Raw genomic sequence first — 25,973 nt, 5'->3', positions numbered from 1 at the left:
CGTCCAGTTATTTTTGCTTTGGTAAGGACAGGCTTTGGCTGTGGGGGAGGGTCAGGGTGGGCGGTGGCCACCACCAACCTTCTGGTCCAGCAGCCCTGGGCCTTAGGCTGGAAGGTGGTCTCCTCTAGACATCCTGCAAGAAGGTGGGGGAGGCTGGAGTTGCCCTGGGTTGGGGGAAGGAAGAGGGAGCTGTGATCAGAAAGATAAGGGTGTTGGGTCAGACCCTTGGGGCCTCTGGGCTGTTGAGGGGACTTTGGCTTTGGTGGAATGAGCCGGGATGGGACAGGATTAGAACATCTCTGTATGTATTGGCCGGTCTCCAGTGTGCTGGGACAGCATCTGAGACTCCAGAGTCCCGGCAGAAGGGGAGTGTGCTGCTTGTCTTCCCACACCGCCCCGCTACCCCGACCCCGCCCTGGGCTGGCTGCAGCCCTTGCCTCAGTGACCCCCTGTTGCCAGCTGCCCCTGGCCATGGCCTGTGACAGAAAGAGGGTCTTTTGCACATGGTTTTGAAGAGGAGAAACCCTTCCTTCCTCCTTGTTCCCCTTGCTCAGTGTGACACTGTCCCGTACCCCCTGTGTCTCCTCAAGCTCTCGTCTGGGCACGGAGGAAAGCTGTCTGAGTTACTTCTCATTAAGGGGTGGCTGACAATCAGACTGTGTAAACGGAGGCTTCCAGCAGTGCTGGATTAAACGTTGTGCATTAAATCGCTGTGTCATTTGACAGAGAAAATGAGGCTTGGAGAGGGGACACGACCCAGCCGCTGGCTGGATGGGTGACGGAACGGTAAGTTCATGGTTAGACTGGCACGCCGGACTTCCACCCCACAACCCCTCCAGAATCTTCCCAGGGCGCTTCCACTTTCAAAGCTACTTTTTGATCTTGCTTTTGTTTAAACCAGGGGTCAGCACACTTTTTCCTTAAAGGGCCGAATAGGGAGTGCTCTGGGCTTTGCAGAACAGTCTCTGTTGAAACCACTCCCCTTACCGTTGAGACACTGGAAAACCACGGGCAGCACACGAATGAGGAAACGTGGCTGTGTTCCAATGAACCTATTCGTGGGCACTTACGTTTGAAGTTCATACAATCGTCACATGTCATGAAATAGTCTCCCTTTGATTTTTTTTCCCAACCATTTACAAATGCAAACACCGTTCTTAGCTTGCAGGCTTCGCAAAAACTGGCGGGGACTATAGTTTGCCGCCCCTGATGTAACTAAGCCACAGATGTCACTAATGGTGGGATTTCACACTGGGTGGAGGGGCTGGGGTCCTCCAAGCCCCCCCCCACACCCATTTATCCAGCACCCACCTATGAAGACCATCCTTGGGCTAAATGCCCCTCTTTGTGCAACCCTAGGGGCCAAAAGTCACAACTGAGCCCTGCCATTTGCTGGGCTGTTAATTTTTTTATGGAGCCCATGAAAAGGTCAGTCCCAGGGTGAGGCACTGCAGAGGTGAGACGAGGGGAGGGGAAGTGCTGACTCTCTTTCACCCCTGCTGTCTCCTGCCTGCTGCTTCCCAGACCCCCTTCACCCTTCATATTCGTAAACCGTCTCTTTATGAATTTTTATTCTCCGAGGAGATCCAGAGGCAAGAAAGAGTATGCCCATTGCAAAGATGAAGGAATGAGGGCTCAGAGAAGGTGAGACACCTGTCCAAGCTCACACAGCCTGAAGGGGAAAAGAAGAACTCAACCAGGTCTTCTGACTCCAGAGCTCAGGGGCATTAGCCTGCAAGGTCCCCTGCCTCCCCTCCCCCAAGAAAGGAGGAGGGGGACGAGGGGAAGAGCCAGGAGCCCGATGAAGAGGAGGGACCACGGCAATTCAAGACCTGAGGAGCTGCCAACGGAGTGTCCATTCAGTTCTGCCTCCTTTTCTCCTGCACCATCTAAATTTCTATTTGAGGCGGGCTGGTGGAAGGGACTGATTGCTCAATGTCTTGCCGAGCCGGTGGCAGACTTGGCCTGGAATCCGGGCTAGGACTCACGATCTTGTGCTGCCCACCCGCCCCTGACTCCACCCACCCCTGCCCACATCCCCGGGGATGGTCCCAGAGGGGAAGAGGAGCCTCCCTCGGGAGCTGCCACGGGAGCCAGCTCCAAGGCAGTGCTTTCCACTTCTGCTTTTCCAGCTGCCGGCAGGCAATCATTGGCCAAGGGGCCATCCAGCGACCCAGAGCCCTAGCTCCAGGCTGAGGCTGAGGCTGTCCGGAACTATCAATGTTGGTAAACAGCCCTGCAGGTCACTTATTAAACTCCCTGATGTAGTTTTTCCAAGAACCCAACAACTGGACTCTGTGTTCCCTCTGGGCAGAGACAGGCCACCTGGAGTCCGGCCTAGAGGACACTCTTGTTCCTGGAGCCAGTGTCCAGGTCTGGGCAGCAGCAAAGTGGTATCTGGCGTCAACCACGAGATGGTCGCGGCGTGCCGTGTTTAGGGTCTCTCCATTCCCGGGCCCCTTGGTGACTAGCAGGCGCAGAGCCCTCCAGTGGCAGAGGAGAGAAGGCAGACAAGAGAGTCCTGCTCCTTGGTTAGATGTTCAGGCTGTATCTATGTTCAGACAAGTGGCCACAAGAATCAGAGCCCACCCTCTGGAAAACCGCCCTGGCTGCAGTGTGGGGGGGTGGGCTGGGGCGGCGGTGACATAGCCGGAAAGACAGGTGTCGAGAGCTACAGGGGAGAGGTGATGGTGGCGGCGGTGGGGAGGGGAAGAACGTTGCACCATCCTTTCCTGAATCTCCAGGCATCGACTGTGTGTCAGCAGGATGGACAGCATCGGACAAGGGACGGATCTGGTGGGAGGAAGGGGGGGCGGTCGCCAAGGAACTGTAAGTGCAGAGACCATAAGGCAGCAAGGAGTCTGACATGCCGAAGAAAGCACAAGCAGGCCAGTGCAACCAGGGTGTAGAGGTTGAGGGCGGAGGAGGAAGTACAGGGCTCTAGATTTGATACGAAGAGTGATGACAGATCATCAAAGGCTTTCTTAAAAATGCTTTAATTCATTAATATTTTAAAATAAATCTCTGAAACTTTTAAAAAAATCAATAAAACCCTTGTCTACAATATCATCATCACATCTAGTTAAAAAAAAAAAAAAAAAGGAAAAAACCAACCAGTAATTTCTTACCATCATTCAAGGTCTTGTCAGTGTTCGATTTCCAAATGCTCACAAAGAGGGTGTTTCTTTTATGCTTGAAAAAAGTCAGGATCCGGGGATGCCCAGGTGGCTCAGTCAGTTGAGCGCCTGCTTTTGGCTCAGGTCGTGATCCCAGGGTCCTGGGATGGAGTCCTGCATTGGGCTCCCTGCTCCTAGAGGAGCCTGCTTCTTCCTCTGTTTGCCACTCCCCCTACTTGTGCTCTCTTTCTCTTTCTGACAAAGAAATAAAATCTTTAAAAAAAATCAGGATCTAAATGAAGTCTATATCTTGTGACCAAGTACATCCTTCATGTCTCTTTTAACCCTAAGCTCCCATCCCCCCGTGTTTTGTCTTAAAAACTTAAAAATCAACTTTATTGAGATATAATTATTCCAGGAATGCAAGGTTGGTTCAACACTTGAAAATCAATCAATGTAACCATATTTATAGAATCAACAGAAAATCAGGGCACCTGGGTGGCTCAGTTGGTTAAGCGACTGCCTTCAGCTCAGGTCATGATCTCAGGGTCCTGGGATCGAGCCCCACATCGGGCTCTCTGCTCAGCAGGGAACCTGCTTCCTCCTCTCTCTCTCTCTCTCTCTGCCTGCCTCTCTGCCCAATTGCAATGTCTGTCAAATAAATAAGTAAAATCTTTTAAAAAATAATAAAATAAATAAATAAAATCTAAAAAAAAAGAATAAATGGAAAAACATATATGATCATTTCAATAGATGCAGAAAAAGCACTTGACAAAATTCAGCCCCTACTCATGATAAAAACTCTCAATAAACTAAAAGTGAGCTTCTTCATCTGATGAAAAGTGTCTACAGAAAACCTGCACTAATACCACAGTTATCAGTGAAAGACTAAATGAATGCCTTCCCCTAAGATCATGAATAACACAAGGATATCCACTGTCACCATTTTTATTCAACACTTACTGGGGGTTCTCAGCATTGCAATAAGGCAAGAATAAGCGGCAAAAAGATAATACAGATGAACAACCCTGACCTGGGTGTGGGAGAAAGGCAAAGGCCATAGTGTGGCTCGGGCCCAGGTGGGGGATCCCCTCTGGCCACGCCCCAGTGCTGGACCCAGGACCTGCTCTGCAGGGAAAGGGCTGGGGCAGGGTGTGGATGGAGGGCTGCAGGTGGAAGGTGGCTCATCGGGGAGCCAGCCAATCCACTCTGGCCTTAACCTCTGCCTCTCATCCCCCTCTGGTGCCCAGTGGGCAGGACCTGTACTGGGAAGTTGGGCCCTTTTTTTTTTCCCGAAGAGCTGTGACACCACTGTCCCTAACGTCACCAGTGCCTGTGCATCAGAAAGGGACAGTCCCCTGGACTGGAGTCATTTCTGCAACACAGAGTAAAGGTCCCCACAGCCTGTGACCCTGGGACTGAGACCCTGGTGCCTCTACCAGGTCAACTCAAGCCTAAGCTAAAACAGAGGGTTGGGCCAGAGCTTCCGACACTGGGCAATCACACTCTGCCACTAACATGCTGTGTGACCTTGGGGAAGACACACCCTCTCTCTGTGCTGCAGGTTCCCATCTGTAAAATGGGGATAGTGGTCACAGTGATTTCATATAGGGTAGTTGTGAAGAGTAAGTGAAGGCAGGGAGATGAAACAGTGCTTGGTGAGAACCACAAGGGTGTAGCTGTGTCCCAGATCGACACAGATGACCTTACTTCTTCTCCCATCCCCCTGCCCCCCACCCATCCATCCTAGACTGGCAGGGGCTCATTCTTCACCCCACCCTCTTTCTAAGGTCTGGGTCATGGGGCTTCTCTCTGGGGCCACCACTATCTTTAGGGACTTCAGGGGAGGGCCAGGCCTCACTGCCTCAGTTTCCCTCCCCACTCCCTCTGTAATAACTCCAAGGAGGTGGCCCCCCATGCACCCACACTCCCCCCAACTTTCTCAAAGGGCATCCAAAGACCCAGAACAGAGTCATAGGATGGAGACAGAGAGGACTGTGGAAATGCTCCCCCTCCTCCCCGCCTCCGCTGGGGAGAGAAGCTACCCAAGGGCACAGGTGTGCGTTTTTGGCTCTTCCACACTTGCTTCCTGCTAGTGCGGAAGGCCAGCGGCTCAGGGTGGGGTAAGGGGGCCAGCTGCCACCTGCCTCCCAGCCCCACCCAGCTCCTAAGGGGCTCCTTGCCACCTCAGCCACTTTTGGCATTTGGGTGCCGGAGGCAGGGGGCGCCTGCCTGCTATTTCGCTCAATTGTGGTTGCAGTGATGGGGGCTTTGGGGCCTCTAAACCAGGCTGGCCAATGTCTGAAACACAGAACCTTCTCAAGGCCAGGCTGGGGTAGCAGCTCCCGGTTTCTTTTTGCAAGCAAGAAACTTCACTTCTGTAAACCTCCATTGTGAACCCCTGATGTCCAATGGCAGTTGCCCAGTCTTCTATTCACTATTTACTGGATGCCCCAGGGAGTTTGGTCAGTTGCCAGCCTCTGGGGAGACGGCCAAGAAGCAGCCCCGGACGGAGGGATGAAACCCCGACCTTCCAGTGTGCTCTCCCCCTCCCCCCAGGCTCCCGCTCATGGGGGCTACCGTGGGGGGAAGGGAGGGCTTTCGAGGTCTGCAGAAGGCCACCATGGGATAAGAGTGGACACGAAACTCACCGCACCGAAGGGACTTTAAAAAAAATTTTTTTTTTTAAGATTTTGTTTATGTATTTGACAGAGAGAGAGACACAGCGAGAGCAGGAACACAAGCAGGGGGAGAGGGAGAGGGAGAAGCAGGCTTCCCGCCAAGCACACAAGCCCCACGTGGGGCTCAATTCCAGGACCCTGGGATCATGACCTGAGGCAAGGGCAGCCGCTTAACGACTGAGCCACCCAGGTGCCCCCATCTAAGGGACTTTAATTCCCACCCCCACCGCGGAGCGGTGGCACGTGTCTGACAGGACGGCCGCGCTCTCCCGCCAGCTGCGCGCGGTCCAGCCTCCGCCGCGTCCGGAGGAGGCGTCTGCCCGGGGCCGGGGCGAGAGGACCCGGACCGAGCATCGCCCGAGCGCCCTCTGGAGCACCTGTGGCCGCGGGGGCGGGGCGGGGGCTGTGGCCCCCGGAGCGCGGGAGGGGGAGGGGCGGGCCAGGAGGGAGCGACCGGGCCCCGCCCACACCCGCAGGTGGCCGCGGACGCCGAGCGGCTCGCGGTCGGGGCCGGACCCGGGGGCGGGGCCTGTCGCGCGCGCTCTCCCACGTGTCCCCGGTCCCCGGCCCTGCCCCCGGCCCGGTGTTTATAATCTGGGATTCGCGACGCAACCGGCCCTGCTCCGCCGCCTGCCACCGCCGCCCGGGCCACGGTAAGGAGCTCCCGGCCGGAGACTCCCGCTCCCACCCCGCCGCCTAGGAGACACCCCGCCGCGGGTCCCGGCGACAGCGAGCCGCGGAGGCCCAGGGGACCGCGCTCCTGGCGCCCGCGCGGGCGGGAGCAGAGGGCGGCGCCGAGTGGCCGCGCGCCCCGGGCCGGCACCGGACGGGAGGGAAGGAGGCCAACGCCGGGCGGCCGGATTCCTGGGGCCCTCGGGGATGGGGCCGGGGCGCGTGTCCGGGGACTCCGAGGGCGGCAGGTCGGGTTATTTGTCCCCTTTGCGGGCCGGGGTCCTTTCTGGAATCCCCGTCTCTAATCCAGCTTCCTTTCTGCCGGAGCCCGCCAGATGGAGACCTTGGAGTCCGGAGGGTATGGGGGGTCCCCACTCTCTCGCCCCCTCTCCGGCCACCCCCCGCGCGGTCTCTGCCTCCGCCTCTCTGCGCGTGAACCCGGAGTTCCAGCCCCACCTGGGCCCCCTGTCCCGGGACTTGGGCGTATCGCCCCTCCCACAGCCCCGAGCCTCAGGTTACTCCGGGCAGCTGGGCTCCGGGACCGGGGCCGCGAGGCGCTGGAGTCGTGGGTGGGACTGCGCTCCCTCCCCGGCAGCGGTGGGCAGTGTCTGGCTCTGAAGGGGATCAGCGATCTCCGCCGGGTGGGGAGGGTGGCGGCGCCGGGTCGCGGTGCCGGGTTTCTGGCCGGCGCTGGGCTCGGGGCTGCGGGAGGGGCCGCTCCGCAGGAAACGTCCGCGGTCCGGGTTGCTGTTGTTTCTGGCATCTTGGGCGGCTGCGCCCCGCCTGGGAGGGAGAGTCCTTGTGAAATAGAGGAAACTCCTCTCCCAGCCCGCCGGAGCTCCTCCTGAGGAGGTCCCGTGACCTGGCCGCCTCAGTGTTCCTTTCCGCGCAGTGGGGGCGTCTCCTCTGGAGCATCGCGGTCTGGCTGCACGTCGCAGGCAGGACCAAACCTGTCCTTTCCGCGGGGATGGATCAAATAGACCCTGGGCTTTGATCCTTCCTTCCCAGACCATGGCTGGTGACAGGGCAGATTCTGGAGCCAGTAGACCCAAGCCGCGAAGGCAGGCCCCAAAGGGGAGTCTTGGGTCAGCTGCCAGCTGCCTGAGCCTCAGTTTCTCCATCTGTCAGAGCTGGCACAGGCTCGGGGCTCAGGAAACAGTCTGTGGGGCAGTCTCTGTAGACACACTGAGAACGGTGCATGCGTCCATTTACTCATTAACGGTCTCCCCTTGTGCCATAATTGGGGGACATGGGACAGGAGACAAGCTCTCTGCCCTCCTACTGAAGGTTCCGGTGGGGAGGAAGACCAGGGAGACAGAAAGAGCCACAAAGGGATGGGAACTTTGGAGATGGATGGACCCCGGGGTGGCTTCATTCTAAACTCCCTTCCCTCTTCCATCTGCCTCTCAGAGCCCAGGCAGGGGAGCCCAGGGGCGGGAAGGGGGCCTGTCCCAGCTGGAGCCACCTGTGCACTGCTCTGAGAAGCAGAGCGCTCTGCTCAGTACAAGTTGATGGAATGATGAAGGCTGCCCTCGGAGCACCTGGAGCTGGGGCCAGGCACCCGGTGGGGCAGAGGAGGGAGGCCCCCACTCCAAATGGTCAGGTCCCCAGAGTCCTCACATGCACCCCACCCATTGCGGGCCTGCTCGGGGGTCTGTGGCCAGGTGGCCGTGCTGGTAGCCGTTTCCCCTGGTTTAGGGCCCCAGGAACCTGACTCACAGGGGAGCCAGGCCCAGACTCACCTGCTGCGCAAGCACTTTCCCATGCCCCGTTTCATCTTAGCTCCATGGGTCCTGGGAAGTAAGCCAGGCCAGCCAGCCGCCTTCACCAGAGCACAAAGCCCCTGAAGTGATGCCTTGCCCGTGGGCACCCTTGTGGAAAGAGAGAAACCAGCTCAGGGTCTGAGGCTCTGAGCTCTGCTGTAGCACTATAGGCAGGGTTGACCTTCTAGGCCCTGGCATGTTCTGTCGGGTGGCAGGCGCCCTCCCCAGACTTGTAGATTCAACAAATAAACGAATGCACTCTCTTTTCCTCTATGGGCTCCAAACTCTCTTGTGTGTCTCTTACCAGAGTCTAGTGAGATCTTCTTAGGCTCCCTACCACCCATCTCGGGTTTTTCACCAGAACCAGAGACTCAGCCTCCCCAACCAAGGCAGACCCTTTGAATGACCCTTAACCCTGGGTGGGAGACGTTTGCTGGAGTTCCACTGTCCTCGAGGGAGCCAGTGCTCCTGATTTGATTCTCAGGCCCCAGGAATCCACGGCTGAGAGCCAGCTCAGTGTCTAGCCCAGGGCAAGCCCGTTGGCCTCAGCTTTCTCATCTGTCAATTGGGAAGAACATCCTTCCCCTGTCTTACCAAGGATGTGTCCAAGAGCTGAGCAGAACCTGTCTAACCTCTGCGCAGGCTGAGACCCGGCAGCGGCACCTCCTGGTCAGAGTGTGGAATTGCAGCCTAGGTCTTCAGACAGAAAAGGGGGCCCCAAAGGGACAGAGGTAGCAGCCCTAGAATGAGGAATTACCCAAAGAGAATTCTTCTGGCCTCAGTGGAGTTAGGGTTTTAAGAAAATGCAACGAACTAAGCTCAGCTGAGTCAGAAGCCAGGGAGGGGTTCTGGAAGAACGTTTGCCGGCCTGTAGGCCTGGCACACACAAATGCACTGACTGGTGACGGCTCACTGAGGGTTTTGTTTTCTGGAAGACGACAGTGAGGGGGAGGCGATCTGTGGTCCCCTAGAGTCCCGACTGTATAGGGCACGGGGCAGCAACGAACAGGCGGTGTGCAGTCCGTTCAGGGTTCTGTCCCAGCCCTGCCTTCCCCTACCTTGTGGCCCCAGGAAGTTGCTTTACCTTTTCCAAGCCCCGTGTGGTAGTAAAAGTCTCCTCCTCGAGTGTGGCCCTGAACACAGTATCTCTCTTGTCCTCGTTCCTGCTTTGACATTTTAGAGCACAAGGGTTTCCACGGAACAGGGCGAGGGCCACGGCAGGCCTAGCACTGCCTCTGGTGCAGGGCAGCTCTGGCTGGGGCCACGGAGAATGTCGCCCGCCTTTGCAACTCGGGCTGGGCTGGCGGGCGTCTCAGGACGAGGCCACCTTCTTCCTTCCTCCCAGATGTCCCTCTTCTGGTAAAGGATGTCGGGGGGGGACATGGGGCTACGTGCGTTCTTCCACTGTGCCCGGACCCCAGGACCAAGGTCCCCGGTGCCCGTGCACGCACGCAGCCTGGCAAGCAGACAGGCTCATCCTCAGACAGGATGAGGGCACCCCTAGAATTCTAGGCTTTCGGGGGATTTACCTAACCTTCTCTTTCGAGGCAAGGAACTGACCTCTAGACCACAGCATCCAAGGCATCGTTCTGAGTACCAGCCGCATGTCAGGTGCAGTCTGTGAGATGGTCCCTGTCCCTGTGGAGCTCACAGCTGTGGGGGTGGGGGGTGCAGTCAGACCCCCACGTGACGTGGGCTAGTATGGGCCGTGGACCAGGGCTCACAGGCAGAGCGGGGCAGGCACAGGCGGTCTGTCTCTCTCCATGGGGTTTCCTCTCCCTCACTCCTGTGCCCACCCTCTTGGCTCCAGGTGCTCTAGGAGACAGCAGGGCAGGGACTTCTATTTCTTTTTTTTTTTTTTTTTTTAAGATTTATTTATTGATTTGAGAAAGAGAGAGAAGAGAGTCAGAGGGAGAGGGAGAGAGACTCAAGCAGACTTCCCACTGAGCATGGAACCCCGTGTGGGGTGCAATCCCACGACCCTGAGATCCTGACCTGAGCCGAAATCAAGAGCCAGCCCTTAACCCGCAGAGCCACTCAGGTGTCCCCCAAAATGTCTTTTAAAGCTATTATGAGAAATAGCCTGTTGCCTTACATTTTGCCTGTTCTGAAGGTCTACATTTGTGTGTGGTATTCTTTTTTTTTTTTTAAGATTTTTATTTATTTATTTGACACACAGAGAGAGATCACAAGTAGGCAGAGAGGCAGGCAGAGGGTGGGGGGAAGCAGGCTCCCTGCTGAGCAGAGAGCCTGATGCGGGTCTTGATCCCAGGACCCTGAGATCATGACCTGAACAGAAGGCAGCTGAGCCACCCAGGCGCCCCTGTGTGTGGCATTCTTAAACATTTATCCACAGTAAATTGAAGTATTGCTAGGTTACATACACGAGTGACCTTCCCTATCTCTACTTCATACATTTGAAGTTAATATTACAGATTAAAATGAGAAGCAAAAAAAAAAAAATAGCTAGCACTCTTTTGTTCATTTTGCTGCTAATAAGAAAAATAAAGGTGATTAGACTCTAAGAACAGGGTGAATATTGGACCGGCATCCTCTCTCCCTGTCTTGAACCCGCCCCAGCCATGCCAGGGTGTCCGAGCCCCCTGTAGCTTCCCAGACCACATGTGCCCCCGTGGTTCCCTTCTCTGGCCCTTGTACCTTCCAGCAGGGGCTCGCGGGGCCCAGCCACTCTGGGTTCGAGTCCTGGTTCTGCCACAGGACCCGCCAAGCAAGGCCTCAGCCCAGTTCCTTAACCTGAGCCTCAGTTTCCCGGTCTCTAAAACAGAGATGACTCGAAGGGAAGGGCTCAGCCCATGATGCATAGGTTCCTTATGTCGATCGTGGTGACGGTTTTGCGTTAAATCCGAGATTCTCAGTAAATGCAATTTCTTGTATCTCAGTTATTCCTGAGTGGAGCTGTTTGGAAGACATACAGCAGGACACACACACACCCCCACCCCCAGCCCCGTGACACAAGCAGACGGAGCTGGGAGCACCAGTACCTTCCAGGTCCGGGAGGCTGGGCGGGTGGCTCCTGGGCCTCCCCACATCTCCCCGATCAACAGGGCTGCTCAAGGGGAATCCGGCAGCAGGAGAGGCCAGGTTCAAGGCCTCGGCTTCCCCTGGACTGCTGCTCCAAGAAGCTGAACAGTTTTTGCTTTTGCAGAGTGGTTCACGGAGCTGCGAAGTCAGATTCCAGAAGCCAGGAACCCACATCTCCAATCCAAGGTGCTTTCCAGGTCCTTCCTGCCTCCCTTCCCATTCCCTCCCTCCCTCCCTCCATTTCTGATGGCCTGTTGCCTGGCTGCAGTTGCCATGGGCACCATCTCCTGGCCCCAGGGTCAGGGTCTGCTGAGTCACCAGCAAACAGGTGGCTGGGGCCAGGGCCTGGCAGGTGGTCGGATGCCCACTGGAGGCAAAAGTTGTGAACATGCGTCAGAAACAGCACACCCCCCCCCCCAAACTCACTGTTCCCTTCTGTGTCCAAAGGGCTGCAGGGTATGTGAGCCCTGGAGCCGGCAGGTGGGTGGGCCAGTGAGTTGTGTCTGCACAGGGGACGTGTGTTCTAGTCATGTTGGGCTCTGTCCAGGCTCTGCTGCGCAGGGCTGAGTGACAGGGACAGCACCTCTCGGGACCTCCAGGCACAGGGAAGGTTTTCGGTATGTGAGAGCCTGCATCTTTGCGATTGTCATGGGGGGCTGCCCCTTCTGGGCTCCAGGGGTCTGTGGAGGGGTATCCATGGCTTTTCCCAAGAGTATCTAATGAGGACCCTGCCCTTGGTCAGGCTCCAGGGTCAACGCCGTCACCAGACACAGGCATCTCCCCTGTAATGCAGGAGGCTGGGCCACGTCCAGGGACGCTGGGGCCAGACGGGCTCTTTCCACATCTGGACCCGCTGCCTGCTGGCCATCTGATGTCAAGCTCATGACTCTCCACCTCTGACCCTCTATTTCCTCTTTAGCAAAAGGGCACAGTAACGGCATCTGCTCTCAGGGCCCTGGGGAGAGAGCCTGGGGAGGTAGGGCGAGCCCCAACACAGCCCAAGGGTTTGGGGAGAGGCTTCTGGAAGAAGGAACAGCAGCTGCAAAAGCAAGAAGACAGGAGCCCTTGATGCCTCGGGGTAGCCGAGGAGATGGATAGGGCGGGACACTCCTGTCCCTGCTGCAGAGGGACAGGTCTGTGATCTGCACCTCCAGGAAGGCCCTCCCTCTGCCCGTCTCCTTCCTTCTCGGGGGCTTGGTGTCTGCATCTGCGTCCCAGAGCAGCAGGTCCCTCAGGAGCTCGGGGTCTCTTGTTTTCCCTCCCAGAGGTGCCTGCATTTGAAGAGAGTCTAAGATCCCAGGGTAGGAGGGTTCACTGGGTCCCCCGTTTGGAGGAAGCGTAGAGTCAGGAGCTCTGCGCCCCAGCATCCCGTTCTGCCTGCAGCTGGGAGGCAGCACTGCATGCTGGGAAGGGCCCTGCCACGTGCTCTGAGCCCCAGTCTCTGTCTCCCCAGGGGCTGTGACAGCAGCTACTCCCTGGGGTCATGGTGGGGGTCCAGGGCGAGCTTCGGGAGGCCCTCAGAGCCACGCTTAGTGCTCTCCAAGTGACCCCACCCATGTCTCCCAAGCTTCATGGCCTGGTCCCAACAGCTCAGCCTTCTCTAGCTGGTGGGGGAGTGGCTGTAAGACGTGCTTCCCACCACTCCCCAGGGGCCCCCCGATCCCGACAGCCCCAAGCTGCTGTCAGTATTCCCCAGACCCTGCCTGTGTGTGACTGCGCATGCAGTGGGAGGGTCAGTTCCCCACGGGTAGGGGTGGAGAAGGTGAAGCTTTGGGAAGGAACAGCTCCTGGGCTGGCCTTGATGACAGGGGAACATCTTGTTCCCAAGCCCCCAGCGAGAGTGGGGGATGCTGGAGGGTGCTGGAGGACGAGGCTGCCCAAGGCCAAGGGTCGGGAGTGGGGAGCTGTTTGCAGGGGCTGACGGGTCTGGACGGGTTGGCTCCGCGTCACTGTCCTTCCTCAACCCCTCCCCCCCGCCACCAGACAAGATGTCCAGCAAAGGCTCCGTGGTTCTGGCCTACAGTGGCGGCCTGGACACCTCCTGCATTCTCGTGTGGCTGAAGGAACAAGGCTATGATGTCATCGCCTACCTGGTAAGGAGATGCTCAGTGTGTCTTTCTCCCCATTTGTCCTGCTCCCCATCACTCGCCTGACCCCTCCCTAAGCCTGCCCTGAACTATAGGCACGTACTTGTGGTTCTCCCTCCCTTTCTTCCTTCATAAAACGAATATCCGTGGTGTCCCCCAGGTCTGGGATGCCCTGCAGAGCACGAGGGAGGCCAGCTCTCTGTGGGCAACCAGAGTGGGGAACGGCGGGAAAGAGCTTGGCGGTGTGACTTGGCCAGCCTGCCTGCAAGGGACCATGGGCCTGCTGAAGGCCATGGAATGCACACTCTCCCCATTTCCAGAAGTCCCTTGTCAGCCCCAGTAATTCTGCAAAGTTTACAGAACCCTGCAGTGGCTGAACTGACAGTGCCCTTGAAGACCACCTAGTTCTAGGGGCAGACAGGTCCCAGGCTGGTAATAGGTTATGTGTGATGCCACTCCCCTGTGCTGGGTCCAGCAGGCATCCCTGGTCAAGCTGGCTCTGTTTCTAATGAACTAGACTGGAGGTAGCTTCTGAATCCTCCATGTACTCAGGACCCTTGAGTGCAAATTCTTGAAGTCTAACACACACCAATTTAAGCAAAATCAACAAAATGAAAAAAAAAAAGAGTTTTTTGGCTCATGTGATAGTAATCTGGGCTTTGACAGCTTCAGGCAAGGCTAGATCCAGGTGCATATCCAGATCTGTCTCCACCTCTATTGGGCTTCATTCTTGGCCTCTCCACAGGGCAGGCAAGGTTCCTGTCATTGTAACCTGGCTCTCCCAGGGAAAGGAGAGCCTCCTGCAGAGGCCCTGATGGGAGAGCCCAGGGGTATTTTCACTGCCGGAGCTGCTGCCCGCCACGCATTGATTTCCATGGCTGTGTCATGAAGGGTTCTGATTGTGTGGGCTTGGATCCTGGGCTTGTCCCAACAGTGAGCAGGAGACACGAAGGTTCCCCTCCCTTCTTATGGCAAGAGGGCTCAGAAGAGAGGTTTCTGTTTCCAGAGGAAGGGAAGATGGTGCTCTCCATAGACAAAAATTCAGCTGTTGCCAGGAATGACTGGTTTGCAGTTAAAGTCAATACCACCTAACAGCACCCAGTCCCCTTGTCCCATGGGTCGGGGAGAGTGAGGCCCAGGAGGGGAAGTGCCTTGCTCCCAGCCCCCTGGCGAGTGAGAGTCACCGCTTTGGGAGCACAGGAGGACCCCAGGGTGTGCTGGACTTGCTGATGGCAGCACAGTGGGGCGGTCCAGAAGCCCGGCTACTGCAGAATAGATTTAAAAGCTGAGTGCCCTCAGAAAGCACATGCACCTGGGTTCTGGAAAGATTCCAGAGTCTGGCGAGCAGAATGCAGGGTCGAAACCCGGGCAGCAGGCCAGAGTGCAGCCAGCAGAAACCACGCTGGTGTCTGAAGAGGGGACTGTCACAGAAGTTGGAGTCCAACAGCAGAGACGGCCTCCCACCTGCCCACATGCCTTGGGATGGTCTAGTCACTGTGCTCGGCGGCAGAAGTCCCCCAGGGTTTGTGCACTTTCTGACACAGCGGCCTCGGTACTGGCTCTGGGGGAGTTTTCAGAATGAGATAGATGGACTTAAGGCAAGCCTGAGACCTTTAAGGCAGTGGCAGCAAGTTCTGGGTCCTGGCAGCCTAGTGTGCAGGGCCAGGGCCACCTAGCACTCTGACCCACGGGAACTGCTTCCCAGCACGTCCAGAGAGGGACAAGTGTCACCTAGAAGCAGTCCAGCTTCTCCAGACCCTGCTCTGTGCCTTTCTCCTTCTTACTGTGACCTTGGCCCCTCAGATGGAAAGTACCTCCCTTTGAGGGGTGCTGTAGACAGCACTTGCCCAGGGCGGCTGCAGTTCCCCCCCACTCTTCTTTATGCCGCTGGGCTGATGGCCCCTCTCTGCTTCTGCTTCTCAGGCCAACATCGGCCAGAAGGAAGACTTTGAAGAAGCCAGGAAGAAGGCACTGAAGCTCGGGGCCAAAAAGGTACCAAGTGGAGGCAGGATTCAGGGCTGGGAGTGGGGTTCTGACATGTGGGGGCAGCAGGGGCAATGCTGTCCCAGAGTTCCTTGTCGTCCGCTTCCCTTCTCTTTTCAGGCATGTGGGCGCCAGCATCTCCCTGACTTCCCTAGTCACTGTTCTCTGCCCCACCACCTCCTTGTCCCACCTGCTCACCTATTTCCTTTTCCACATCCGTCCATCCACCTGCCCATCCCTGTTACCCTCATCCACTCACTCATCCATCCACCCACCCATCATCCATCCATAAATCCATGCATCCATCCATCCGCACATCCATCCAACCGTACATCCATGCATCTATCCACCCAACCATCATCCATCCATACATCCATCCATCCACACATCCATCCATCCATCCAACCATCATCCATCCATACCTCCATGCATCCATCCAACCGTCCATCCATCCATCCTTCCATCCATGCATCCATCCATCCTTTCATCCGTCCACCCATCCTTTCATCCGTCCTTCATCCACCTACCTGCCCATTCCTCTTTTATCTCTGTCCCTCCTTCCATCCACTCTGCAGAATCAGAAAGTTCTAGTTGAGTTCAGTGCATTGACTGAGCATCTTATCATGGGGCAGGCAGGTCCTCTGCTGGGTGCAGAGCCCAGATGGTGAACAGAGCCAACGTGGTTCACCATATAGGCTCACAGTATGAAGTCTGAGCTGCTCCTATGGGGATGTCCCCAGCACCCTCGCAGGGGACCTAACAGGGGTGGTGTGAAAGGCCATCAGCCCACCTGCTTGGCCAGAACTGGTTCCCTCTGTAGGGTACTTCTGTGGGGTTCTTGGAACCTGAAAAGACTGGCACATAGTAGGAGCTCAATTAGTACCTTAAAATGAATGAATGAGTCCCGCATCCCATCACTGGCCATGCGCCTAACACTGGATATCCCTCCTTGGTCGAGAGTCCCCTGCGTCTCAGAGAGAAGAATTATCCGAGCAAGAGACCAGAAAGTGCAGGAAGAACGCGTGAATGTTGAACATGAGCTGGGCTTTCACATAAGCTGGGCTTTCGTGTAAAGATTTGGCCTTCATACATTACCCTAGATCAGTAATCCTTAACTTTGTGCCCTCAGGGGCTCCCATATACTTTCTTTTTTTTTTTAAAGATTTTATTTATTTATTTGACAGACAGAGATCATAAGTAGGCGGAGAGGCAGGCAGAGAGCCTGATGCGGGGCTCCATCCCAGGACCCTGAGACCATGACCTGAGATGAAGGCAGAGGCTTTAACCCACTGAGCCACCCAGGCGCCCCAATATTAACCCATTTTTAAAAGAATAATATTAAACACCTTATAGGTTAACATAAGTGACGTTTTTACCTCAGGAAAGTAACTATTTCCAAACAAGAGTTTTTTGTAAAAGTAGCATTGTGTTACATTTTTATAAACCCCTTTAATGTCTGGTTTCACAGAAGACAGGTGGATTCCCATAGCCCTGTTGCCATTCATTTTGTGACGTGTTGTTTTGGTTTGCGTCAGGAAAAAATATGGCCTCATGAATGTAACACTGGAAGAGAGAGAGGAGTATTTTATTTTTTTAAAGATTTTTCAAGAGAGGGAGCATGGGTGTGTGAGTAGGGGGGAGGGGAAAAGGGAGAGGGAGAGAGAGAATCCCAAGCAGACTCCTCATTGAGCACAGAGCCCAATGTGGGGCTCGATCCCAGGACCCTGATCTCATGACCTGAGTCGAAACCGAAAGTCAGACACTCAACCAACTGAGCCACTCAGGCCCCAAGAGAGGAATATTTTAAAATCCTTTTCAGAGAGTTGGGGATATTCTTGAATACCCCATCAAAAGTCAACAAGGGGTAGTTTCTTAAAGATCAGTGCAACAGGGAAACTGAAACTCCACAATGAACTTTTCATGCATTAAAATCCACTTGTCCATCTTGCCCTGCAGATGGATTTTTTTTTCACCATGCGAGATGGTGCGACATCATGCATTGGTCGTTTAGAAAACTATTATCTCATTGAGTTAGGCAGCTCTCCCAAATGTTGGTATGTTTCATGATAAAATACCAAAATATCACATTTGTCAGTCTCGCCATTACTCAGAAATATGAGGAAGCTGTCAGACGCAAGTTGCCCATAATTCTAATTTTAACTGGAAAGCCCGAATTTTATCATTGGCAACAAATACTCAGTTTTCTTCATTTTTGTGAAACTGTTGGCCAGACGCTCAAGTCTGAAAGACCATAATTTGTCTATCATTCTTTCCAGTAAAAACAATGTTCTGTGAAGAAAAAAAAAAAAGTGGCTAGTTGAGCTTGTAACTCGCTTTGGAATGCAACAGAAGTGTTTTGTGTGTATTTCACCTTCTGTGCTCGAGATTCGACAAAAGTCATCATTTTTTACGGCTTCAAGACAGATCTCAAGTGAAATCTTCACTGTGGAGTGGAGGCCTTGGGAACGCAGTGACCGTGTCTCTGCCCTGATTTGTGTTTTGAGTAGCCATCGTTGCTTTTATAAATTCAGGGTGAATGTCAACCTGGTGAAAAAGGCAAATAACACCTTAGGATCACTCTAAAAAGTCTTTTTTTTTTTTTTTTAAAGATTTTATTTATTTATTTGTTTGACAGACAGAGATCACAAGCAGGAAGAGAGGCAGACAGAGAGAGAGGAGGAAGCAGGATCCCCACTGAGCGGAGAGCCTAATGCGGGGCTTGATCCCAGGACTCTGGGATCATGACCTGAGCCAAAGGCAGAGGCTTTAAACCCATTGAGCCACCCAGGCGCCCCTAAAAAGTCTTTTTGCTCCGTCTCCCTGAAAGGGTCTTGAGACGTCCAAGGTCTACATTTTGAGAGCCGTTCCTCTAGATTAGGGCTTCTCGATCTTGGCACTATGGGTTTGTGTGGCCGGCTGTCCTGAGCAACGTGGGATGTTCAGTAGCATCCTGGCCTTCACCCATGAGACAGCAGAAGCCCTTTCCCCCAGCCCATCTGCTGTGACAACCAAAAATGTCTCCAGATGGTTTCTGGGGAACACTTCCCCTGGGGGATAGAATCATCCCTGGCTTAGAGCTTTTGTGGATAACTTACTCTGGACTGCTCTAGGTCTTAGGTGACAACAGGTTCCATCTGGGGCCCAGAATGCTGTGCTGGGAGGGACTTAGGAATCACATCCAGGGGCACCTGGGTGGCTTAGTTGTTAAGTGCCTGCCTTCGGCTCAGGTCATGATCCCAGGGTTGTGGGATGGAGCCCTGCATTGGGCTCCCTGCTTAATGGGAAGCCTGCTTCTCCCTCTCCCACTTCCCCTGCTTGTATCTCTTTCTCATTGTCTGTCTCTCTCTGCCTGTCAAAAAAAAAAAACAACAAAAAAAAACTGTATCCAGTTTCAGCTAGATGGAAATCAGGATTGATTAGCGATGTCTGCAATGAGTGCAAGAAGGGAGTAATAGCACTGTATGCTAGGATTGATTGATGATGTCTACTATAGATACAGAAGGAATAATGGAGGTGCCTCTTGCCAGGCATTAGGGAGGCCCCTGGGGCTCTGCCTTCTGGCTGGGCTCCATCCTTGCCAAGCCTCCCTCCCATGGGCTGCTCTCCCCGCAGGTGTTCATCGAGGACGTCAGCAAGGAGTTTGTGGAGGAGTTCATCTGGCCCGCCATCCAGTCCAGTGCGCTGTACGAGGACCGCTACCTCCTGGGCACCTCGCTCGCCAGGCCCTGCATCGCCCGCAAACAAGTGGAGATCGCCCAGCGGGAGGGAGCCAAGTATGTGTCTCACGGCGCCACAGGAAAGGTGAGGCAGCGCATGCAGGGGAGGAGGGGCAGGGTGAACCTGCCAACGGGACTCAGGCAGCCAGGGTGGCCAACGGTCCTTGAGCAGTGGCACACTTTGCCCCCCGCCACCGTCCCCCACACCCCCGAGAGGCAGGCTTGTGGTGACACACGGCCGGCAGGGTCTGAGCAGGAGGACCAGGATCGTAGGGGCGGGTACTGGGGGTGGAAGCGGCTGTGAGCCGTGGGTTCCGTGGGCAGCTGTGGGTTCCGTGGGCGGGCTCGGCCAACAGTGGGAGCAGTTTGCAGACTCCACATGGAGGCTCAGGGACGTCCCCCACCCACCCAGGTCACACAGCACCCATTGCCACACGATGGTAGTGGAAAAGGTCGGAAACCCGCGTTAGCAAAGAGGGGGTGATCCCAGCTGTGTGGCCCTTGGGGAGGCCCTTCCCCTCCCCCAGCCTCAGATTCTTCATTTGCAAAACGGGGGTGGATTGGGGAGGGGCAGGGGGCATCCTGGTCTTAATTTGCACTGAGGGCTCCATCCCAGCACCACACCCTGGGCGGCTCCAGCCTTGGAAATGGATTGTCTCTCTGGGTTCTGGGGCCTGGGTGTGGGCAGGGCCACACTCCCGCTGAGGGGGCTAGGAAGGCGTCATTCCGGGCCTCTCCAGACTTCTATAGCAATGGCTGAGCCCCTGTAGACACAACACTGATGTTCTCCAGGCACATGGCTGTCTTCTCCCCATGCATTGTCCCTCCTCGGCCCTGCAGGCATGTGTGGTTCTGTGGTTCCTTTTATAAGAACCCCAGTCATATGGGGATTAGCGCCCACCCTAGTGACTTCAACCTAACTCCATCACCTCTATAAAGACCCTATTTCCAAATCAGGCCACATCCTCGGGTACTGGGAGCTGAAGCTTCAACTTCTCTTCTGGGGGTGGACACAACTCACCTGTGGTGCACCCCCGACTTCCAGGCCCCACGTGGACAGTGCAGAATGAGACAGAGCCCTGTGGGGCACCAGGCAGGAGAGCCCTCAGCGCCCTATCCCACAGGGGGCCGTGCTCCGGAAACAAGAGTCCAATATTGGCAACTCTTGGGCAATGTTACTCTGAAGATTGTAGTTTTGGGCTCTCAACATCACTGGACACCAAGTCAATAGCCCAGTCCAGGACTTGGCTCCCTAACAACCTCACCATCAGTAGACTGCACACGTCCCAGTGACGGGGAGCTCACTACATTACTGGCCCCCTCGTGCTAACCTGACCCAGGCTCTGGCTCTCTGGAATTTAAAGGCACTTGCAGCCTCAATTAGGACCGAGGACATGCGACTGCAGGGTAGCCTTGCAAACAAGGGTGACACCGGTTCATGTCTCTGAGAGCTCATGTGTTCATTCATTCGTTGGGCCATAGGTCAGCAAGCTTCTGCTGGGCCTCTAGAAAGGGCTGGGCACGAGCTGGGTCTGGCAACGGTGTGGAACTCTTGGGCTCCCCCTGTCCCCAGGGAGAGGAGAGGGGATGCGTGATAAGGCGGCTGCCGGAGCAGCGGGCAGGGGAGGGAGGGCTGATTATAGACATTGGCCTTGCAGGATGAGAAGGGTACGCCCAGCAGAGGGATCCGTCTGTGCAAAGGCTTGGAGCCAGGAGCCTTGGACTGCGGCCTCCCTGGGAGCGGAGCATGGAACCAGAGCCGGCTCCGTCAGGGCTGGCTTCATGTTGAGGGCCTACAATTTGGAGCACAGGGGGGCCCCAGGCCAGATGGGGGGCCCCCCGTGACTCCCCCAGTGGGGTGTTTGGGATTGTTCTGGACGCAAATGGTGGGCTTCTATGGAAGAAGGGAACTGGCAGGTTTCTCACCCAGACCCGTGGCCCTAGCACTCACCGACAGCCTAGTCGTGAGCACCTTTGGAGCAGGAGGACAGAGCCGGGCTGTTTGGACAGAGATGTGCGTGTTGCCTTCCACTGGAGAGCTGTAGGGCAGGGTGGAGGGGAGCCCAGAGGTCCAGGACTCAGGGCTTAGGGCCCATGCAGTTGTGTTCAGATCCCGGGTCCCCTGCTTTTGGGCTGTGTGACTTCACCCCCCATGAGCCTTCATTTCCTTGTCTGTAAAATGGGAGCAAGTGGCACTAGTTCATGGGGCAGTTTGGGAGCGACGAGCAGGATAACTTGCAAAAGCGCTCGGCACGGGGTCGGCGTGCAGGGACGGCTCGGTTCACCCGGGACCGGAGGGGACTGCCCCACTCGTCTGAGGGTCAGACCTGTACTGGGGGCTCCTGTGGGCAGAGGAAAGTCAGTGAGAGCAGAAGTCGGTGCGGAATAAAGAAGCTTCCCAGCCATCTCATTTGCGCATATTGAAGTGGGCTGAGCAGTGAGCGCCCTGTTCCTGGAGATGTTTAAGCAGAGGCCAGATCAGGATTCTGGAAGGGCTTGTGCCCGGAGAGGGTCCCTCCAGTGGTAGCCCCAGGACTGAGAATGGGTGGCATTCAGGGCTGGTGGAGTGAATGTGTGCATGTGGCGGGTCTGGCCCTGGTTTAGGAGATTCAAGGGTCTTGGGAGACACCCACCCCCTACCCTGGCCTCCCCAAAACTGCCAGTAGCCACCTGCTGCTGTGTGCGCTTCTCAGTTTGACCACAGGAGGGCACCAGAGGCTTGGCTTTGAGGCCTTGGGTTGCTGACTCTGGAGAAAAGCCGCTGGAAAGGCCACCACCGGCCAGGATCCTAGGGTCCTACCGGGGGTCCGCAGGACTGGGGTTCCGAAAAGAACACCCCCTCCAGACGTTCTTTGGCCTCCAAGACTAGATGTTGGAAGGCCTTGGGAGGGGAGTGCTACCCTGGATCTCTATCTCCCCTGGGATTATTGGGTAAGACATACTGCTGTGCCTTAGTTTCCCCTGTTTACAGAAACGGGGAAAGCCACCCCCGCCAAGTCTCTGGAGACAATTTCCTAGAACTGAGGAGTGTGAATAGGGAGAACCAGGCAGGCCCGGGGTGGGGTCCAGAGAAATGCCAAGTTTGCAGCAGGAAGTTAGGGGGCAGGGGAGCTGGTGGCCTGCCGTGGCTTATGGCCTGGTGGCTGAGGGCCAGCGTCTGTGACTTTACATTCCGGGAGGTGGGCTTCTGGAACAAGTGTGGGCGGCTTGTGGCCCCGGGTGGAAGAACCGAGGCCGGGGGGTCAGGCCGGCAAGCCCAGAGAGATACCAGAGGACCCTTGGCAGTTTTTGGCGAGGGGGTCACAGTGCAGAAAAAGCTGGAGCGTTAGCAGATGGCAGGGGCTCCCCCCACAGATGGAGATTCTGGCGTGGCCAGTTCTGAGGCTGTGGCCATGTGGAAACTCAGCCCCTAACCTCTCCTAGCTCCTGAGTCGCTGATGGAGGAAACCAGGGCCTCGGGAGCCCCCGTTCACCTCCCAGAAGTCGCGTTCACGTGTGTGTTCATTCACTCCCCGAGGGTTTATCCAGCACTGGTCCTCCATGCATGGGCTCTGGGAGGCACCCAGGAACTTAGGAGCCCTAACCCAGCAGGGGGCTGAACACAGGGGGAACAAGAATTAGCCAGTGACACCAAGGGGGAAAGGCACCCCAGGCCACAGGAACAGCCCTTGCAAAGGCCTGGAGGTGGGAGGCAGCATCCCTCCCAGGGCCCAGCCAGGCAGCCCCTGCTACAGAGCTCAAGCTGGGGCTCACCCTCCACGCCCCACCCGGTTCCCTCCCTTGTGGAGAGCCGCACAGAAGCTGGGGTAGCCCCTCCAGGGCCTCCCCCCACCCCAGTATTGGAAGAAGGGCCTGGAAATATGAGCCAGACTCGGGCAGGGGTACGGGGAGCAGTTTTGTAAAAGGCGCCATCTGTATGGTTAGCCCAGGAACAGATGGGCGGACCCCCCACCCCCACCCCCAGCCCCTCCAGTCCCTGTGGGCGCTGCACCCACACTTACATACGCCTGTACGTGTATCAGCACGTGGACACACATGGTGTGGAGGGTGCAGCTCTCTCCTGTCCCGGGGGAGCAGCCAGGAGCTGCCCTGGCCCACAGGGTCCTGGGGCTCGGTGGGCGGGGGGGACTGGACCCACCTTGGCTTTTCATCAGGACAGAGTTTGAACCAAGGGAGGCTGTTTGGCTTCTGGGAGGGTCTCTGACTCTGGAACAGATGGGTGTCCCCATGTGGGTCTGAATGGGCAGACAGCCGCCCAGCAGGCCTGTCCAGGGAAGCACAAGCTGCCATTGTACTAGGGGAACATGAAGCCGTGGGGGGGAGAAGTCACCAGGAGATGTAGCACCCTGTGCTTTCCAAGTCTGACATGGATCTACCTTTCGTGGTAGCTGCCATTGCTGAAGGAACTGGGCTGGCCATGGGGTCCTTGGGCACATGTCCCTGGCTGTGCCTCAGTTTCCCCACCTGTAAGTCGGAGATAATAACAGAACCTACTTCCGGGGGACTGCTGTCAGCTGTGAGGACTCAGTGAGTTTAAGTCTGGAGCTCGGACCGGTCACCTGAAGGTGAGGTCTTAAGACTGAAATGTCTGCTGGCTGTGTGACCCCAGGCAGGTGACATCACTCCTCTGAGCCTCGCTCTTGTCATCGGCAAGCCGGGGTGCATACCCCACTGGCCCTGCGTGGCTCTATCCCCGGTGACAGCGAGCGCCTAGTGGGTGCTCACGCCAGGGCTGGGCCGGCGGGCAAGTGGGGTGGCAGGTTTGGCGCCGCTCAACCCCCCCCCCGCGAGAGGCACAGGACGGTGGGGTTGGGGGGCAGCCTCAGTCCCTGGGCTCTGGCTCCTCCGCCGAGAGGGGCTGAGATCTGCGTTTCCATGCCGCCTGACAAGACTCTGGAAAATAACATGTCATTCCCGCCGCCTTCCCGTGCAGTTTTCACAGTAGGCGAAAGGTCCCTCTGTTATTTCCACAGCTTAAGTCCCCCCTCCGGGTGCCGAGCTGATGGGAAGCGGGCAGGACGCTGGCAGCCCTCGCGTCTGCGCGCCAGGGAGGGGGGGCACACGAGGCTTCCGTCTGCAGCGGAGGACGTGGGCGCAGAGAGGCCGCGCAGCCCTTGGGGGTGGGGGCTGGGGGTCCTTGAACTGGTCCCTTCTGATGGGACCTCAGCTTCCCAGAGCAGAGCCGAGGACAAAGGGCCCTCCGTGGTCCCCTGGTTCCACCCATTCCCCGCCAAGTGGCAGCGATTGTAGATGGGGAAACTGAGGCTTGCCGAGGCAACAGGCTTCCCAGTTTTATGGATATGAGGAGCACAAGCACCCCGGAGCCCGAGCCCCAGACTCGGGCTCTGGATTGGGGTGGATGAGGCCAGGCGGGGAGGAAAACTTGAAGAGGCCGAGGTGTGGGCAGCCGGGGGTTGCCTAGGGAAGGACCGGGACCTCAGCGGGGCCAGACCCCCAGCCTCAGGCACACGCACGGCCCCTGAAGTGTGTACATAGACGATGGTGCGTGTGGGTGCCCTGCCACATCCCCAAACGCCTGCGTCCCCGTCCTGCCAACACGCCCCTGCACACGTGCCCCCCCATACACACACACGTCACAGCACGACGTGCACAGAAGTCGCGGCAGTCACCGCGGGGTGCATGAGCCGGGCCCACAAGCATCCTGTCCCGCACACCCGAGCGCCCGGGGAGCCCTGTGTTCCTGTCCTGACTCTGCCCGGAGGGCAGGAGCTGGGCTTTCCCCTCTAAGACCAACCGTCATTTTTCAAAGAGAGTACGAACCGTGGGGGGTTTCGAGGTTGGGGTGAGAGGAGAGCCATGCAGGGGGCCTTCCCTGAGCAGACCCCCCCCCACCCAGTCGGAGGTCAGCAGTCGTGAGGGGCAGCTTCTGCCTCCCGGACCCCCTGATCCCTGCCCCTGCCCCTGTGCTATGGCTCCTGACCACCCCCCGCTCTGTGTTCCAGGGAAATGACCAGGTCCGGTTTGAGCTCACCTGCTACTCACTGGCCCCTCAGATTAAGGTAAGATGCTGCCCTCCCCTCGGGGTGGGTGCTGGGAGCTAAGGTCCCTGGGTGGGGGGAGGGCAGGGTATGGAGTCCGGGAGTTTCCACAGACAGGGACAGAGGACACCTGATCCTCCAGGTGGGTGGTGCCCGTCTTGCAGTGGAGCGACCGTGGGCTCATGCCAGACACAGGGGACCGGCACTGTCTCTGACCATCAGCCCCTCCCAGAGGTACCACTTAGGGGCCTGGGGAGATGAGAGCGTGGGACAGAAAGATGTGGCGCCTTCTGGCCAGTGTCCTCGGTGTTCCCGGATTTAGCTTCTTGGGTGCAGACTGGGACATTGCTGCCCTGTTTCTGGGGTGCTCATAGCCCACTCAACCCCGGTCGGGGTCACCCAGCTAAGGCCCTAGCTCTGTCTGTCTGACCCCCAACATCCTGGAGCCCTTCCCTGGGGTGGGAATCACCAGGATCCGGGGAAATCAACCGCCCCTGCCCATCCAGCCTGACCTTGGCCCTGGGCCTGTGTCCCTCTGTCTGTCCATCCACTCCTTCCTTCCTTCCTTCCTTCCTTCCTTCCTTCCTTCCTTCCTTCCTTCGGTATACACCAGGCGCCCACTCAGTGCAGGCCCTGGGCCAGGCTCCGGGCATTCAGAGCCATAGTGTGTAACCGATGTGAGCCCTGTGGGTGATTTAGATTTTTCTAGCGGCCCCGTTAAAACAAACAAACCAAAAAGAAAATTAAAAAAAAGATAAAAAGCAACAGGTGACTTCATTTTAATACTATATTTTATGGAACGCTGTGTACCCGAATAGTCTCATTCAATCTGTCGCGGAGATGAAAACATCCTTCGTGAGCTGTGTTCCATTCCCGTCCCAAGTCTTTGAGATCCGCGGCAGCCCGTCTCGGGT

The 25,973-nt window shown here is 56.7% G+C and overlaps 1 protein-coding gene across 1 annotated transcript in view; it reads left to right on the top strand.

Annotated features, from left to right (window-relative positions):
* Window positions 1-6,391: 6,391 nt before the first annotated feature.
* The window catches only part of ASS1 (argininosuccinate synthase 1), a 52,035-nt gene continuing 32,453 nt past the window's right edge, over window positions 6,392-25,973 (top strand). The window contains exons 1-6 of the mRNA XM_044264680.1: window positions 6,392-6,450; window positions 11,399-11,460; window positions 13,258-13,367; window positions 15,285-15,353; window positions 18,957-19,145; window positions 25,024-25,080. Coding sequence (XP_044120615.1) covers window positions 13,263-13,367; window positions 15,285-15,353; window positions 18,957-19,145; window positions 25,024-25,080 — 420 coding nt within the window. The 5' untranslated portion in view covers window positions 6,392-6,450; window positions 11,399-11,460; window positions 13,258-13,262. The remainder of the gene's footprint in view (window positions 6,451-11,398; window positions 11,461-13,257; window positions 13,368-15,284; window positions 15,354-18,956; window positions 19,146-25,023; window positions 25,081-25,973) is intronic.

This window comes from Neovison vison, chromosome 9 (assembly GCF_020171115.1).
Source record: "Neovison vison isolate M4711 chromosome 9, ASM_NN_V1, whole genome shotgun sequence".
Lineage (NCBI taxonomy): Eukaryota > Metazoa > Chordata > Mammalia > Carnivora > Mustelidae > Neogale > Neogale vison.
This window is presented reverse-complemented; position numbering and strand designations above follow the sequence as displayed.